We start from the raw sequence: 18,536 nt of genomic DNA on the forward strand, positions 1-18,536 counted from the left end.
TAAAGAGATGGGATTACCAGACCACCTTACCTGCCTCCTGAGAAATGTGTATGCAGGTCAAGAAGCAACAGTTCGAACCGGACATGGAACAACTAACTGGCTCCATATCAGGAAAGGAGTACATCAAGGTTGTATATTGTTAACCCTGATTATTTAACTTATATGCAGAATACATCGTGTGAAATGCCAGGCTGGATGAAGCACAAGCTGGAGTCAAAATTTCCGGGAGAAATATCAATAACCTCAGATATACAGATGACACCACCCTTATGGCAGAAAGCAAAGAGGAACTGAAGAGCCTCTTGATGAAAGTGAAAGAGGAGAGTGAAAAAGCTGGCTTAAAACTCAACATTCAAAAAACTAAGATCATGGTATCTGGTCCCATCCTAGATGGAGAAACAAGGGAAACAGTGAGAGACGTTATTTTTTTTGGCTCCAAAATCACTGCAGATTGTGACTGCAGCCATGAAATTAAAAGATGCTTGCTCCTTGGAAGAAAAGCCTAGACAACATATTAAAAAGCAGAGACATTACTTTGCCGACAAAGCTCTGTCTAGTCAAAGCTATGGTTTTTCCAGCAGTCATGTATGACTGTGAGAGCTGAACCATAAAGAAAGCTGAGCACCAAAGAACTGATGCTTTTGAACTGTGGTGTTGGAGAAGACTCTTGAGAGTCTGTTGGACTGCAAGGAGATCCAACCAGTCTATCCTAAGGGAAATCCGTCCTGAATATTCACTGGAAGGACTGATGCTGAAGCTGAAGCTCCAATACAAAAATCAATCACTGGCTACATGATGCAAAGAACTGACTCATTGGAAAAGACCCTGATGCTGGGAAAGATTGAAGGCAGGAGGAGAAGGGAATGACAGAGCATGAGATGGTTGGGTGGCATCACCGACTCAGATGTGAGTTTGAGCAAGCTCCAGGGGTTGGTGACGTACAGGAAAGCCTGGCGCACTGCAGTCCATGGGGTCGCAAAGAGTCGGACGTGACTGAGCGACTGAACTGAACTGAACTGATGTACATATATACTTCCCAGGTGACACTAGTGGTAAAGAACCTGTCAGCTAATGCAGCTGATGTAAGAGATGCTGGTTTGATCCCTAGGTTGGGACGGTCCCCTGGAGAAGGAAATGGCAACCCACTCCAGTATTCATGCCTGCAAAATCCCATGGACAGAGGAGCCTGGCAGGCTGCATACAGTCCATGGGGTCATAGAGAGTTGGACATGGCTGAGCAACTGAACTGAACATATTTGTGTGTATGTACTCAGTCGTGTCCGATTCTGTGCAACTCTCTGGACTGTATCCTGCCAGGTTCCTCTATCCATGGGACCTTCCAAGCAAGAATACTGGAGTGGGTAGCCATTTCATACTCTAGGATGTATATATATAGTACTTATGTATTTATAGTACCCTATATATATATATATATATATGAAGTGAAGTGAAAGTAAGTACCTCAGTTGTGTCTGACTCTTTGCGGCACCATGGTGTAGAGTCCATGGAATTCTCCAGGCCAGAATACTGGAGTGGGTAGCCTTTCCCTTCTCCAGGAATCTTCCCAACCCACGGATTGAACCCAAGTCTCCCGCATTGCAGATGGATTCTTTACCAGTTGAGCCACAAGGGAAGCCCGTGTGTATGTATATATATATATATATATATATATATATATACAGCAAAAAATACGTCTTATTTTATCTAACTTTGAAAGTACCTATAAGCCAAAAAAAACCAAAATTACCACTGAGAAATAACTACTATTGACCTTTAGTGTATGCTTTTCAGACTTTCCCATGGGTATATGTGTGTGTCTCAATATATACATATATATGTATGTTTATAAACATGTGGTATATATGTAGATAGACATATTCCAGTCTTTTCTGATGCATGTAGGCCATGCTCTTAACTACCACCCTTAATCCTTTATCAGCATTTCTGAAGTCCTAAAAGCTCTGAAGATGGGGGAAAAAAATTTTTTTTTCCCTAAGTTTGGCTCAAGCTCAATTTGGCAGTTAAGACTTGTGTGAACTACCAGGAAACTATTTATAGGCTTTATTTATCCCACTAAGCATTACTACTCATAAGTTGCACTAAGGATATATTGAAGTGATTGATTTCTGGATGTTCCCTTGACTCTGCTGGGTGCTGTAGAACATATAACACAGATTATGTGTTACCTTTCTAAAATGCCCCAAATTTTGAATTCCAAGATATACTTAGCCCCAAGGGTTTCAGACAAGGGACTGTGGATCTGTATTAGGTTATACTACTGCTTTAAGAATTTTCCATAGTTTGTTGTGACCCACACAGTCAAAGGCTTTGGCATAGTCAACAAAGCAGAAGTAGATGTTTTTCTGGAACTCTCTTGCTTTTTCAGTGATCCAGTGGCAATTTGATCTCTGGTTCCTCTGCCTTTTCTAAATCCAGCTTGAACATCTGGAAGTTCACGGGTCATGTATTGCTGAAGCCTGGCTTGGAGAATTTTGAGCATTACTTTGCTAGCCTGTGAGTGCAATTGTGCAGTAGTTTGAACGTTCTTTGGCATTGCCTTTCTTTGGAATTGGAATGAAAACACCTTTTCCAGTCCTGTGGCCACTGCTAGTTTTCCAAATTTGCTGGCATATTGAGTGCAGCACTTTCACAGCATCATCTTTTAGGATTTGAAATAGCTCAACTGGAATTCCATCACCTCCACTAGCTTGTTCTTAGTGATGCTTCCTAAGGCCCACTTGACTTCGCAGTCCAGGGTGTCTGGCTCTAGTTGAGTGATGAAACTAAAGAGTCTCTTGATGAAAGTGAAAGAGGAGAGTGAAAAAGTTGGCTTAAAGCTCAACATTCAGAAAACTAAGATCATGGCATCCAGTCCAGTCACTTCATGGCAAATAGATGGGGAAACAATGGAAACGGTGAAAGACTTCATTTTTGGGGGACTCCAAAATCACTGCAGATGGTGACTGCAGCCTTGAAATTAAAAGATGCTTGTTCCTTGGAAGAAACGCTATGTTCAGCCTCAGTTTAGTTCAGTTCAGTTCAGCCGCTCAGTCATGTCCGACTCTTTGTAACCCCATGAATCGCAGCATGCCCAGCCTCCCTGTCCATCACCAACTCCTGGAGTCTACCCAAACCCATGTCCATCGAGTTGGTGATGCCATCCAGTCATCTCATCCTCTGTTGTCCCCTTCTCCTCCTGCCCCCAATCCCTTCCAGCATCAGGGTCTTTTCCAATGAGTCAACTCTTCGCATGAGGTGGCCAAAGTATTGAAGTTTCAGCTTCAGCATCAGTCCTTCCAGTGAACACCCCGGATTGATCTCCTTTAGGATGGATTGGTTGGATCTCCTTGCAGTCCAAGGGTCTCTCAAGAGTCTTCTCCAACACCACAGTTCAAAAGCATCAATTTTTCAGTGCTCAGCTTTCTTCGTCCAACTCTCACATCCATACATGACCACTGGAAAAACCATAGCCTTGACTAGATGGACCTTTGTTGGCAAAGTAATGTCTCTGCTTCTTAATATGCTATCTAGGTTGGTCATAACTTTCCTTCCAAGGAGTAAGTGTCTTTTAATTTCATGACTGCAATCACCATCTGCAGTGATTTTGGAGCCCCAAAAAATAAAGTCTGACACTGTTTCCACTGTCTCCCCATCTATTTCCCATGAGGTGATGGGACCAGATGCCATAATCTTAGTTTTCTGAATGTTAAGCTTTAAGCCAACTTTTTCACTCTCCTCTTTCACTTTCATCAAGAGACTTTTTAGTTCCTCTTCACTTTCTGCCATAAGGGTGGTGTCATCCACATATCTGAGGTTATTGATATTTCTCCCGGCAATCTTGACTCCAGCTTGTGCTTCTTCCAGCCCAGCATTTCTCATGATGTACTCTGCATATAAGTTAAATAAGCAGGGTGACAATATACAGCCTTGATGTACTCCTTTTCCTATTTGGAACCAGTCTGTTGTTCCATGTCCAGTTCTAACTGTTGCTTCCTGACCTGCATACAGGTTTCTGAAGAGGGAGGTCAGGTGGTCTGGTATTCCCACCTCTTTCAGAATTTTCCACAGTTTATTGTGATCCACACAGTCAAAGGCTCTGGCATAGTCAATAAAGCAGAAATAGATATTTTTCTGGAACTCTTGCTTTTTTGATGACCCAGCGGATGTTGGCAATTTGATCTCTGGTTCCTCTGCCTTTTCTAAAACCTTAAACATCTGGAAGTTCACAGTTCAGTATTGCTTCAGTATTGCTGAAGCCTGGCTTGGAGAATTTTGAGCATTAGTTTACTAGCGTGTGAGATGAGTGCAATTGTGCGGTAGTTTGAGCATTCTTTGGGATTGCCTTTCTTCGGGATTGGAATGAAAACTGACCTTTTCCAGTCCTGTGGCCACTGCTGAGTTTTCCAAATTTGCTGGCATATTGAGTGCAGCACTTTCATAGCATCATCTTTTAGGATTTGAAATAGCTCAACTGGAATTCCATCACCTCCACTAGCTTTGTTCGTAGTGATGCTTTCTAAGGCCCACCTGACTTCACATTCTAGGATGTCTGGCTCTAGGTGAGTGATCACACCATCATGATTATCTGGGTCGTGAAGGTCTTTTTTGTACAGTTTTTCTATGTATTCTTGCCACCTCTTCTTAATATCTTCTGCTTATGTTAGGTCCATACCATTTCTGTCCTTTATTGAACCCATCTTTGCATGAAATGTTCCCTTGGTATCTCTAATTTTCTTGAAGAGATCTCTAAGTCTTTCACATTCTGTTGTTTTCCTCTATTTCTTTGCATTGATTGCTGAGGAAGACTTTCTTATCTCTCCTTGCTATTCTTTGGAACTCTGCATCCAAATGGGAATATCTTTCCTTTTCTCCTTTGCTTTTTGCTTCTCTTCTTTTCACAGCTATTTGTAAGGCCTCCTCAGACAACCATTTTGCCTTTTTGCATTTCTTTTCCATGGGGATGGTCTTGATCCCTGTCTCCTGTACAATGTCACGAACCTCCATGCATAGTTCATCAGGCACTCTGTCAGATCTAGTCCCTTAAATCTATTTCTCACTTCCGCTGTATAGTCATAAGGGATTTGATTTAGGTCATACCTGAATGGTCTAGTGGTTTTTCCCTACTTTCTTCAATTTAAGTCTGAATTTGGCAATAAGGAGTTCATGATCTGAGCCATAGTCAGCTCCCGGTCTTGTTTTTGCTGACTGTATAGAGCTTCTCCATCTTTGGCTTCAAAGAATATAATCAATCTGATTTCAGTTTTGACCATCTGGTGATGTCCATGTGTAGAGTCTTCTCTTGTGTTGTTGGAAGAGGGTGTTCGCTATGACCAATGCGTTCTCTTGGCAAAACTCTATTAGCCTTTGCCCTGCTTCATTCTGTACTCCAAGGCCAAATTTGCCTGTTACTCCAGGTGTTTCTTAACTTCCTACTTTTGCATTCCAGTCCCCTATAATGAAAAGGACATCTTTTTTGGGTGTTAGTTCTAAAAGGTCTTGTAGGTCTTCATAGAATGGTTCAACTAGCCTAGACAGTGTATTAAAAAGCAGAGACATTACTTTGCCAACAAAGGTCTGTCTAGTCAAAGCTATGGTTTTTCTTTTTTTTTTTTTTTTTTAAATATATATTTATTTATTTATTTGACTGCATGAGGTCCCAGTTACAGCACATGGGATCTTGTTCCCCGACCAGGGTTTGAACCCGGGCCCCCTGCATTGGAAGCACAGAGTCTTAGCCACTGAACCACCAGGGAAGTCCCCAAAGCTATGGTTTTTCCAGTAGTCATATATGAATGTGAGAGTTGGACTATAAAGAAAGCTGAGCACCAAAGAATTGATGCTTTTGAACTGTGGTATTGGAGAAGACGCTTGAGAGTCCCTTGGACTGCAAGGAGATCCAACCAGTCTATCCTAAAGGAAAAGAGTCCTGAATATTCATTGGAAGGACTGATGCTGAAGCTGAAATTCCAATACTTTGACCACCTGATGTGAAGAACTGACTCAATAGAAAAGACCCTGGTGCTGGGAAAGATCGAAGGTGGGAGGAGAAGGGGACGACAGAGGATGAGATGGTTGGATCGCATCACTGACTCAGTGGACATGAGTTTGAGTAGGCTCTGGTTGTTGGTGATGGACAGGGAAGCGTGGACAGGGAAGCGTGGTGTGCTACAGTCCATGGGGTCGCAAAAAGAGTCAAACACGACTGAGCGACTGAACTGAACTGATAGTCCTGCTTGGGCCAAAAAAGGTGCCAGTGCCTCCAGGAGCAGTGGTACCTATTTAGACAGGCGTGTGAGAGGGGTGTGGTGTCTGTCATATGAGCAGTGGCCAGAATTCACATGAAAAATGGTACTTCTGCACATCTAGGTCAGGCTGCAGTTATCACTCTTGATTTAACTGCTAGGAGGTTCTTGCTCAGAAATGGTTTCAATTGTAGGTGTGAAAGGTGATCATCAGAAAACAACCAGAAAAAAAAAAAAAAAAAAACACCCAGAAATGACTTTGATCTTAATCCTTGCCCTGAGGCTGTTTGTTCAGTATGTGTTTACTGACTGCCTGGTACATTTCATATGTTGTGGCAGGCCAGGATAGGGGTGTCCCAGGTGGCTCAGTGGGTAAAGAATCCACCTGCAATGCAGGAGATGCAGCAGAAGAGGGGTCAATCCCCAGGTCCAGAAGATCCCCTGGAGAAGGAAATGGCAACCCACTCCAGTATTCTTGCCTGGGAAATCTCATGGACAGAGGAGCCTGGCAGGCTGCATTCCATGGGGTCTCAAAGACACCACTGAAGTGACTTAGCATGCATAGCATGCATGCATGGTAGGCTTGGGGCCACACAGGAAAAACATTAGTCCTTGCTCCCAGAAGCTGAGGTCTAGCTAAAGAAAAAAGATGGATGAAAGGAGTTGAAGGTGGTTACAATTCCGTTTGTGATAAATAAATGCCTTAGAGGTGAGCACTAGGTGTGTAAGAAGGAGGAGAGGGCCCCAGAGGGCTTTTCAAAGGAGTTAACTCCTGAGCTGAGTTTGAAGTTTGCCACATGAAGGTGGGTTTGAGGGGTGGTTAAACTATACCGAGGATCAGGGGCGGGTTGAAGAGGCAACATTTAAAAAGATAAATGTCACCCACCACCCTCGGCAGTGAAAGTGCAGAGTCCTAACCACTGGGTTACCCTTAAAGAGGTAAATGGTTTTGGTGTGACTGGATTAGGGGTGGGAACGGAGTGTTTGTTTGTTTTAAAATCTCTGTTCATTCACAAATCTTTTTTTAAAAATTACTTATTTATTTATGGTTGTGCTGCGTCTTTGTTGCTGAGCACAGGCTTTCTCTAGTTGAGGCGAGTGGGGGTTACTCTTCCTTGCAGTGCGCGGGCTTCTCACTGCAGTGGCTTCTCGTGTTGCGAGCACAGGCTTTAGGCACACAGGCTTCAGTAGTTGTGGCACATGGGCCTTGTTGCCCTGCAGCATGTAGAATCTTCCCAGACCAGAGATCGAACCTGTGTCCCCTGCATTGGTGGATGGATTTTAACCAACCACTAGACCACCAGGGAAGTCCCAAAAGGAGTAGTCTGAGTCGGGGGTTGTGGAAGATGGGTCTGGAGAGGTAGTCTGGGGCTAATTATAAAGGTCTTTGTATGTAATACTTAGAGGTTTGGGTTTTGTTACAAAGGTGTTAGAAGTTATTAAGCCCTGCTTAATAAAGACCTGCTCAGATCTGCGTTTTCTTCCAGCAGCTGGCAGAGTCCACCGCAGGGGATGAGAATGGCTGCAGGAAATCCCTGAGTGTGCTTTCCAGGCATATTAAGGGCCTAAACTAAGGCATAGCAGTAGGGATGGGGAGATGGTCAGGTATAAAAATATTTAGGAAAGAGGACTTCTAGGACTTTGGGAACATGGGAAGACAGGAAAACAATCCAGCTGTCACCTGTTAGGATGAGTGACAAGGGATTGGAGGTCTGAGGTTGGAAAAAGAGCAGAGTGGGAGTAGGGAAGCAGGAGAAGAGGAAGGGCAGGAAGCTGTGGCCAGAGTGGGAACCCTGGGCTGTGCGATGGTGAACGTGGTAAAGAGCTGCTGACAGCCAACTTCCTTCCGTGCCAGATTCAGGAGAGAAGAGATTCCGAGAAGGCTGCCCTGTGGCTGGAAATTCCCCCAACGGCGCCTTAAAGTTTCCATACATGAAGTCATGAATGACGACGTTCCAGTTCTTGCTGGACTGAGCCCTGAGAGAGATGTGGGGTGGAGGGATCAACAAGATACAGGTCAGCAAGGTGGTTTCCCAGTTTGTACACTACCTGCTCTGGATGGAAGCGGAGTCCACAGGGACAAACCACTTGTTCCGCAAGAGAGAGCCTGGCGGAGTCCTCAGAAAGTACTGACATGCAGGAAGAGCCTAAGTGTGATTCCTAAGTTTGCCTTTGTCATGAAGTTTTTCTTTTTTTTCTATGAGTTTTTCTTTTTTTTAACTTTATAGATGAAGTAAGACCCAAAGAGAGGAAGTAACACAGGAAGATGATGGTAGAGCTAGACTTCAACTTAAGTTTCCTATTGCTTACATTTAATACACTGAGTATCCACTATGTACCTTTATTGCTCCAAGTCCCTGGAAAGGAGCATAAAGATGACAAAGTCCTTATCTCATACTGTTGGTCCCTTAATGGACCGGAACCTGGTGGTCCAGAGTCGACGATAAGAAAGTAAGAGAGAGAAAGAGGCTGATAGCGCTTGTTGGTCCTTCAATGGACCGGAACCTCGTGGTCCGGAGAGTAAGAGAGAGAAAGAGGCTGACATCCCCTGGTTTAGGCGGAAAGCCAATAGAGTCCTGTTCTTAGGGCCCGCGCTGCTGCACGTAGGCACCAGGTGCCCTCTCGAGTGGGGAAGGCGCAGTTCGCCTTCTCGAGAGGGTCTTAGAAGCCCGGGCAAGAAAGTGAGCTCAGCGGGCCTCCGTGCTCCAAGGAATTAGCCAGAAATAGAGAGAGAAAGACAGAAAGAAGGAATAGAAAGAAAGAAAGACACAGGGACCAAAGCTCTGATGGAGCAAAGGTGTTTTAATCAACATGGCGTGGGCATATATACTGTCTTACAAGGTGGTTATTCTCAGCAAAGATAAAGATTAAAATTGCAGACTTACAAAACATAAGATGATCCCTATCAAAGAGAGAGAGTTGCAAACAATCACCTTTTACCGTATGGCTCATAAAAAGGAAGAGGGTACTTATCATTGTAAGGAGAAATGCCTGGATTCCTCAGCCCTGGGAAAGGCGTGCCTCTCCTCTTAATTCCTGAATATTCAGGAATCAGTAAGGGCCAGAGGGTTCCTGACAGATCCAAAACAGCACACCGGAAGCCTCTTGTTAAATGCTTCCTGACATCATACAGCTTACATTTTAGTAGAAATAGCATCCAATAAAAAAAAATGAATACAGTTGTATAAGATTTGATATCAAATGGGATTAGTACTAAGGCACAGTCTTATCCTCCATAAGCTTACAGGCTAATGGGGAGACAACACACAGCCATCAAGGCTGTGATAGGAGAAGGACAGGGAGCTATGGGAACATCCATGTCAAAGCATCTGAACCAGTCTGGGAGGAGTCAGAGAAGGCTTCTTAGAAGAAATGGCCTCTAAGATGTGCCCTACACCAGGGGTTGGCTAACTATAGTCCCCTGGGCCAGAGTTGCATGCTGCCTGCTTTGGTACAGCCCATGAACTAAGAATAGTTTCTACATTTTTAAACATTTGAAAAGAACTAAAAGAGAATAATATTGTGTGACATGTGGAAATTATGCAGCATGTAAACATCAGTGACCGTAAAGTTTTCTTGGAATACAGCCATGCTTATAGTTGCTTTAACACTCTAAAGGCAGAGTTGAATAGTAGCAGAGACTATGAGGCCTGCAAAGCTAGGACGTTAACCCTCTGGCCGTTTACAGAAAAAGTTGTTTGCTAGCTCCTGGCCACAGGATGGGTAGGAGTTAGCCGTGTAAAGCAGAGTGAGGAAGAAGGAAGTCTGCTTCCGGTGGGATTGTTGTATAACTGCAGTAACTTTAGTATACTTGGACTACAGCATTCAAGGAGATGGGGGCTGTGGTGAGTGATGTGGCTGGAGAGTTGGATGGGAGCCAGACTGAGAAGACACTTGGCAGCTGTATTAAGGGGTTGGATTTATCCAATGGGGGAGCTTTTAAAAGGTGTTAGGCCATGTTATCAGATTTTCAAAAAATCCTCTGGCCACAGTGTGGAGATTGGATTACAGAGGGTGGGGTGAGAGAGGAGGCAGGGAGATTAGTTCCAAGGAATTGTTGGTAACCTAGACTAGTAGAGAGATATTGGAGAATATATTGACTTGAGATGCAATTTAGGAAGCAGAATTGAAAGCCCTTGGTGATTGATTAGAGGCATTGAAATGTAATTATTTTCATGTTGCGAATGACTGTGTTTTCTTTCTCAACTCCAAAGTTGTTTTTTTTTCTCCCATTGCTGTGAATGCATGGTTGACAAATCCATGTTTAGTAATAGTCTTCAGAGCAGAATTCCTCAGTGATGCTTCACACCCACAGTGCTCCATGTACCTTGTGTATCAAAGCAGCATCTCTCTATGACCTCTTCACGCAGTTCCCTGTTGACAAGGAATCTGGCCTTTAAGGAGCAAAGAAGCAATAAATTGGCAGATTAATTTTCCTTTTCTGGTTTCTCTTGGTTTGACAGCTTTCCCAAAATATTTCTTTGTTGCAAGTCCTTGGGCTCCTTGGTTTTCAGGGCAGTTTGTTGACAATGACAAGAGCTACTCATGTTCTAGAGCACTTAGGACCTTACTGGTTTTACTTCTCTCATCCTTGCCTTGTTTGTCCTTGAAGCTGAAGTCTCACTCACAGTAAATGGTAATAACATCACTACATTATATTTCATAATATATTGTGTGGTTTTCAAAGTGCTTACTCACATGCCAGCTATTTTATCCCCACAATAAATCTATGAGGAAGGCAGGACAGGTCAGGTTACTGAGATCAGGGGATGTTAGATGGTTGCCCAAAGTCAAAAGATTAAAAAATAGCAGAACTGATGATACAATTTAGGTCTGCAGATTTCTTAGCTTTGTTCCGTCTGTAATGCATTCCATCTCCAAGAAAAGCGGGTCAGACTAGTTGGGAGAGTTGTGTTTTCAGCCCTAAAGACATCTGGATGAAATACCTCCCGCCACCACCACCCCCGCCCCCAGGACCTGCTCTGTGGGAGCTTCGTACAGACACTAGTTTAGGCCTTTCCTATGCCTTCAAGCAATATGTAAACCACCACTCATTCCCAGACCAAAGTTTGAGAAGCTGTGGTTTGTATGGTAGAGCAACAGTCCCTAACCTTTTGGCACCAGGGACCAATTTCATGGAAGACAATTTTTCCAAGGGCCAGGGGGTAGGGAGATGGTTTCTCCCCGCCCCCTGATGATTCAAGTGCATGACATTTATTGTGCACTTTATTTCTATTATTATTTACATCAGCTCCACTTCAGATCATCAGGCATTAGACCCCAGAGGTTGGGGACCCCTGTATTAAAGCATATGTATGTTTTCATTCCTTCCCTCTCCCCACAGGTGGTTCTTCCTCTGACGAGCTGAGACCAAATGGGAAGGGCCTGCTTGTGGACCAAAGCTCCTGGGGTCAGAATAAACCAGAAAACTTGCTCTCAAGGTAACGCAGCTCTCCCTTCCCTTGTGCCTCTTAGGGCCGTGGTTTTCCTCACTGAAGAGCTGAGGCCACTACTGTGCATAATGTACGTTGTCCCACAGTTGCTGGCCTCAGACATGGTAGACTTTTGTTGAGCATTTACTATGTAATGTGCCACGCATCATACACTTACATGGATTATCTTCCCTTAACCTAAGAGGTAGGTACCATTATTTTCTCTGGTTCACAAGTAGGAAAATAGGTGAAGAAGAGACGTTATATAACTCACCCAAGATCCAGAACTAGCAGGTGGCAGATCTAGGATTCAAAACTGAAGTCTAACCCTACCTTGGAAATGTAGATTAGAAACATTCGATTTCTCCCTCTCATTCTTTTAGAAGTTTCTTCACTCTGAAGATAACTTCTTTTCCCCTTGTTTTTATTTACTCCTTTCTTTTTTCTAATGGCATTATATTTAGTGTAAACTCCAGTTCCCCCTACCGATCATAGCTGGAATCATCTGGTCAAGATAAAAGCTTCCATGTGTCTGGCTTCCAAGCTGGCTCAGACAGTAAAGAATCTGCCTGCAAAAAAAAAAAAAAGAATCTGCCTGCAATGCAGGAGACCTGGGTTCCATCCCTGGGTTGGGAAGATCCTCTGGAGAAAGGAATGGCAACCCACTCCAGTACTCTTGCCTGGAGAAGTCCATGGACAGAGGAACCTCGGGCACTACAGTACATGGGGTCACAAGGAATCGGACACAGCTGAGTTACTAACACTTTCACTTTAAATTATGCACCTAAATAGCAATGAACAATCCCTGCGCTTTAGATGTAGCTAAACCTTCATTCTCAATTCAGTTTTGAGCCTTCCTGATACATATAGATGCATTTTTACATAGCCTTCATTAGAATGTATTAATACGTGACCATCTAATATTAAGCACTTAAATGGCATTTATTCAATGTCAGAAATTGTCTCGTGTTTTATGTAATACATCTTAGTTCATTAATTTCAACAAAAGGGTTTTCAGCATTTATTTCGATTCTGTTATATAAATATGTCAAATTTTCCTTAACTTTATTTTTCTTTAACCTTAAATGTTGGCATTTGAATAATTTTTAGTATGGCTATGAAAACTACACAAATAACGTAAATTTTTACTGCTTTTCTTTTTTATTACAGATTATTCCTGTGGAATAGAGATTCAGTAGAATTATCAAGTCAAAAGGTCTAGACAGTTCTATAGCCTTGTTACATGAGACCCAGAGTCCAGAAAGAGCACTGTCTAAACTGAGTTCTAATTCACAGTCTGCTGCCGTCCAGCCTCATGAATCATTCATGATGCTGGGTCTCATTTTTCTCATTTGAAAAATGAAGGGTTAGATTAGATTATCTTCCAGGTTTCCTTCTGGTCTGAGATTCTATAAACTTAATATCTCTGGATCAATGTACTATATAATCAACAACATATAAGGGGGCTTCCCTGGAGGTCCAGTGGTTAATACTCTGCATTTTCACTGTAGGGGGCTTGGGTTCGATTCCAGGTTGGGGAACGAAGATCCTGCATGTTGTGTGGTGTGGCCAAGAAAAATATGATAAAAACTTATTTCTTTCTCTGTTTTTCTTTCCCCCCTTCCCCCCCCCCCCCCCCCCCCCCGCCGCCACCTTTTTCTTAGGCCCATGGGCTTAGTTGCTCCACAGCATGTAGGATCTTCTGGGATCAGGGATCAAATCGGGGTCTCCTGCATTAGCAGACAGATTCTTTGCCACTGAGCCAGTAGGGAAGCCCTGATAAAAACATTTTTTTGTTGTTGTTTTTCTAGACAGAACAAGTCCAAATCTGAAATAACCAACATGGTTCGCTCCTCCACTATCACAGTATCAGACAAGGCTCACATTTTATCCGTGCAGAAGTTTGGACTGCGAGATACAATTGTGAAATCACATCTAATACAGAAAGAAGAGGATTATACCTACATCCAGAACTTCAGGTAGCTCGCTGGATCTTAGACTGTTTCCACAGCAAAGTGATCACTCAGCTCATGGAAATAGAAGGGCTTCCTCTGTACCCTACAAAATCACTCCCATCATTTTCTGAATGAGTGATTCCTTTCACTCTTCCTTAGCAGGCATTTATTCTGTGCCTTTTCTGGCCAGGCATCGTGGGAGGTGTGGTGTGGTGGGAATGACACAACTTGCAACAAACAGTTGCAGAAATATTTGAAGAGATACCCCTGTGTGGAAGAAGGAGAGAGATCTTGATTTTTGGTTATGCCTCTGTGTATCTCTTGGTCATTTGGGGCCTTTGAAGAAAGTTGTTTGAATTGAAATTAATCACATGAAGTTAGTGATTGGTAATCTTCTTTTTAGACAAAATGACTGAAAGTTACATGAATAAAGGGTGCCAGTTTTCCAGGTCTTTTAAAATCACTGCATTGGACTATAAGACAAAGTAATGTTGCTTCTCGGGATCTAGATAGTGAATTGTCTTAGGGAGTTTGGGAGGACATGTACACACTGTTCTATTTAAAACGGATGACCAATAAGGACCTGCTATACAGCACATGGAACTCTGCTCAATGTTATGTGGCAGCCTGGATGGGAGAGGAGTTTGGGGGAGCATGGATGCATGTATATGTATGACTGAGTCCCCTTGCTGCTTACCTGAAACTATCACAACATTGTTAATTGGCTATACCCCAATACAAAATAAAAAGTTTCCAAAAAATTAAAAAAAAACACAAAATTGAACAACAGCGAACAACAGAAAAAACCCTAGTGAATTATCTGAACACTGGTATTGCTTTCGTTCCAAAAGTAGTTGCCAGGGTACTTTTCTTTTCTTTTTTCATTTCAGTAGCACACACAGTACATAGTCAATTTGTGGACTGTGGCTCTCTAATGGCTACTAGAGCTAAGTAGAAATCTTCAAAGTGGGTCTCTACTGTCTGAAGTTATCACAAAAGCAACAAATGTCATGCTAGACTGCAAGTCACCCCTTGGTGCCACAGTCACTTGACTAGGAGAGCTGTGACGTTTCTTAAGTCTTCATATTCCACCCCAGAGAGACTGAAACCAGCCAGAATCAGCATCCAGCACTTTCCCCATCATGTCCATAGTCCTCCCAAGTGACCAATTGATTGTCTTTGGCAACAGATTTTTTGTAGGAACGTACAATGTGAATGGACAGTCCCCCAAGGAATGCCTCCGGCCTTGGCTCAGCCATGATACCCAGGCCCCAGATGTGTACTGTGTGGGGTGAGTGCTTCTCCTCTAGTAGTCTCTGCATTTTCCAGAGTGTGTCGCTGTGGTTGAAGGGGTGGGGGCATGAATCTGTAATTGAGACTTTGCAGCAGGTGAAGAGATTTAAAAACGAGCATATGCTTAATAACAGCTGCTCCTCTGTTCTGCGTGCTTCCTCATAGTAAACACATTTCTGGCACTATTAAAGTGATGTGCCTGGCACTGGAATGCTAATATTTAATTTTGAGTGCAGCCCTCTGTTAAAAGCATGCACCTTGAACTGAATTTCATTACTTAGACATTCAACACTTTGTTGGTCACAAAGCAGAAATATCTTTTGTGAGGGAAAGAAGGTTAGCTTAAAAGGAAAAAAAAAGAAGGCCCCATCCAAGGACTTCCTTGGTGGTCCAGTGGCTAAGACTGTTCTCCCAAGGCAGAGGGCCTAGGTTCAATCCCTGGTCAAGGGACTGGATCCTACAGGCCACCTTGAAGATCCTTCATGCCACAACTAAGACCTCAAAGTGAAAGTGAGAGTCACTCAGTCATGTCCAACTCATAGTCCATGGAATTCTCCAGGCCAGAATACTGGACTGGGTAGTCTTTCCCTTCTCCAGGGGATCTTCCCAACCCAGGGATCAAACCCAGGTCTCCTGCATTGCAGGTGGATTCTTTACCAGCTGAGCCACAAGGGGAGCCCAACTAAGACCTGGCACAGCCAAATAATTAAATATTTTAAAAGGGAGGGCCCCATTCATCAGTCTTTTTTATTTTTTTTCCACACCTACTATCTTCTTACCACTGTACCAAATATTGTTATTGGGGAGGGAGCAGCAAAGAAGCCTGGGCGGTAACGTGTAAAGGGACTAGAATTTGGAATTTATATAGAGCTAGGTTTCAATCTCGGAGAAGGCAATGGCACCCCACTCCAGTACTCTTGCCTGGAGAATCCCATGGACGGAGGAGCCTGGTAGGCTGCAGCCCATGGGGTCACGAAGAGTCGGACACGACTGAGCGACTTCACTTTCACTTTTCACTTTCATGCATTGGAGAAGGAAATGGCAATCCACTCCAGTGTTCTTGCCTGGAAAATCCCAGGGACGGCGGAGCCTGGTGGGCTGCCGTCTATGGGGTCGCGCAGAGTCAGACACGACTGAAGCGACTTAGCAGGAGCAGCAGGTTTCAACCTATTTGCCACCTGGTGCTTATGTGAGCTAGTGATCTCAGATGTAAAATGGATACTCTTCCGAGTACTTCAGGCTCATATGAAGACGAAAAGGGCCACTGCTTGAGAATGCACCTGGTAGGTTCCTGGGCCTCTAGTCCTTTGTCTCTAAGTGTTTGTTTTCCTTCCTCTTTGAGGGTCCTGCAGTTTAGCTAGAAAGGTAGGCCTTACACAGCTTAACCAGTCTGAGAATGTGCCATCTCCCACATTACCCTTCTCTATTCCCTGACTGGTTACTTCTCCTAATAGGTTCCAGGAGCTTGATCTGAGTAAGGAAGCCTTTTTCTTCCACGATACCCCAAAGGAGGAAGAGTGGTTTAAAGCTGTATCAGAGGGTCTTCATCCAGACGCCAAATATGCAAAGGTATGAGAGGAGTCCGGGACCTTCTGACTTTGTGTTGCCATGCAGGGAAATGCTAAGACAACTTTTCACTTTTGCTGCAACTTTCATCAAAAACCAGCCCTAATGGGTGGTGGTCCCTTCCCTGGTGGTCCAGAGCTTGAGACTCTGCCTGCTATTGTGGAGGACACGGGTTCGATCCCTGGTCCGGGAAGATCCCACATGCCTCGGGGCAAGTAAGCCCATGAGCCACAACTGCCGAGCCCACACACCACAGCTACGGAAGTCTGCATGTCTTGAGCCTGTGTTCCATAGAACCACCGCAATGAGAAGCCCGCACACCACAACAACAAGTAGCCCCCACCTCGCAGCAACTAGAGAAAGCCCCTTCACAGCAGTGAAGACACAGCCAGCTAGAAAGGAAGGGAGGAAGGAAGTCCTATTGATGCTGTGATGTTAGTTCCAGGAGAGGCGTCTCGGGCACCGTAACCTTGGCAGCTGTAGGCTGCCGAGGTTATCACAGAGTGTGCTCACTGAGCCGCTCGGGTAATTCCCCTGTTTCCTGGTGTGGAGCAGGAGATACAGGAATCCTCGCAGCCAGCTTCCTGTCCACTTTTCCTTTCAACTCCCCATTAATGCCATGACTTGAACGCATGCCTCTCTTCCAGGTGAAGCTCATCCGACTGGTCGGGATTATGCTGCTGCTATATGTCAAACAGGAGCATGCCGCGTACATCTCAGAAGTGGAAGCTGAGACAGTGGGGACAGGAATCATGGGGAGAATGGTGAGTTCCTGGTTGATACAGGGGGGGCCTTGGTCCCTAAGGTCTTGAGCCTGCTTCTCATGATACCACAACTACCTGTGTCCCAGCTTGAGGGTACTGGCATCACGAGATGAACTGTCCCCTCATGATCTAGCAGGGCTTGATGGAGGAGGCCATTCCAAAATCGTGTTTTAGTGACTTACTGGCTGATTTGCCCAGTTAGCCTGCATCCTCACAGCCGCTCCACTGGAGCCTCCAGTGGGTCCTTCCAGTTAATGCATGACCCATGTCGCAGATGCTGTTTTGGATCACCAAGGAAAAGAAGGAAAGAATGCTAATAATAGGTTTGCCATTTTTCTTCTGGAAGCTGTTAAAGTCCTCCTTTTAGGTTCTCCTTCAAGAGCTTACCTTCCTGGGGGAAGGAGAGTGTGTGGTTTGCCTGTGATCTATTGCAGAATGGACTCGTCTTCGCCGCTCGCCACTGGTCCTTCTGTCTTCTTGCATTTGTTTTCCCACCTATAAATATGTAACCCTGCTTTACTCATGTCCCAGGATTGTGACACAGACTGACTACAAGAGAACATTTTGAAAGCCCGCGGGTTTGAATGACTATCACAGTGAAGTTGGGAACTGTGCCTTTTCTGGGCTCCCTTTCACAGGGTAACAAAGGGGGCGTGGCCATCCGGTTCCAGTTTCACAACACCAGCATCTGCGTGGTCAATTCCCACCTGGCAGCCCACACGGAGGAGTACGAGAGGAGGAACCAGGACTACAAAGACATTTGTTCTCGAATGCAGTTCTGTCAGGTCGACCCAAGCCTGCCCCCTCTCACCATCAGCAAGCACGAGTGAGTCTGGCCTTCCGCCCCAAGCAGTGTGCCGGGCCGCATGGTCCAAGCCGAGGGCTCTCTGTTTCATCAGGGAGGGGACCGAGGGAGGCCTCCCACCACCTGAGCGGGAACTCTCAGCCAACTCTTGGTTATGCAGGGATTACACCTCTTGGAAATTTTTAGTTTCCCCACTTACCATCTGGCCAACCTCTCGAATTTTCGCAGACACCATTTGTTCCTGGAAAATGTGTAAGATGTTTTTTTAACACAGTCCGCCTTGATGCAGCGTCATGAGAAAAGCCCCGCCAGAGCGGGCGTCTCGAGCGCAGGTTTTAGAAGTGTGGTTCAGGGTTCTGCCTGCCTGTTGTCTCCAGAAGCATGTGCGGTTGACGATGGGGCTGCATTTCCCAGTCTTCACGTCGTCTTTGTCGCCTCTCGATTCAACATTTTGGAGCCGTGGTTGCAGCTGCTTGGGG

General features: G+C 44.6%; 1 protein-coding gene and 1 non-coding gene across 2 annotated transcripts in view; one reads left to right on the forward strand and one right to left on the reverse strand.

Moving 5' to 3' along the window:
- The window catches only part of INPP5B (inositol polyphosphate-5-phosphatase B), a 54,854-nt gene that overhangs the window by 19,363 nt on the left and 16,955 nt on the right, over positions 1-18,536 (forward strand). The window contains 6 exon segments of the mRNA XM_043876955.1: positions 11,587-11,683; positions 13,486-13,653; positions 14,819-14,920; positions 16,377-16,491; positions 17,136-17,252; positions 17,891-18,078. Of these exon segments, the coding sequence (XP_043732890.1) occupies positions 11,587-11,683; positions 13,486-13,653; positions 14,819-14,920; positions 16,377-16,491; positions 17,136-17,252; positions 17,891-18,078 (787 nt within the window).
- On the reverse strand, positions 5,681-5,753 carry TRNAG-UCC. The gene has a single exon. It is a non-coding gene; the product is annotated as a tRNA-Gly (tRNA).

The sequence above is a fragment of the Cervus elaphus genome, chromosome 20, assembly GCF_910594005.1.
Source record: "Cervus elaphus chromosome 20, mCerEla1.1, whole genome shotgun sequence".
In the NCBI taxonomy this organism is placed as follows: Eukaryota; Metazoa; Chordata; class Mammalia; order Artiodactyla; family Cervidae; genus Cervus; species Cervus elaphus.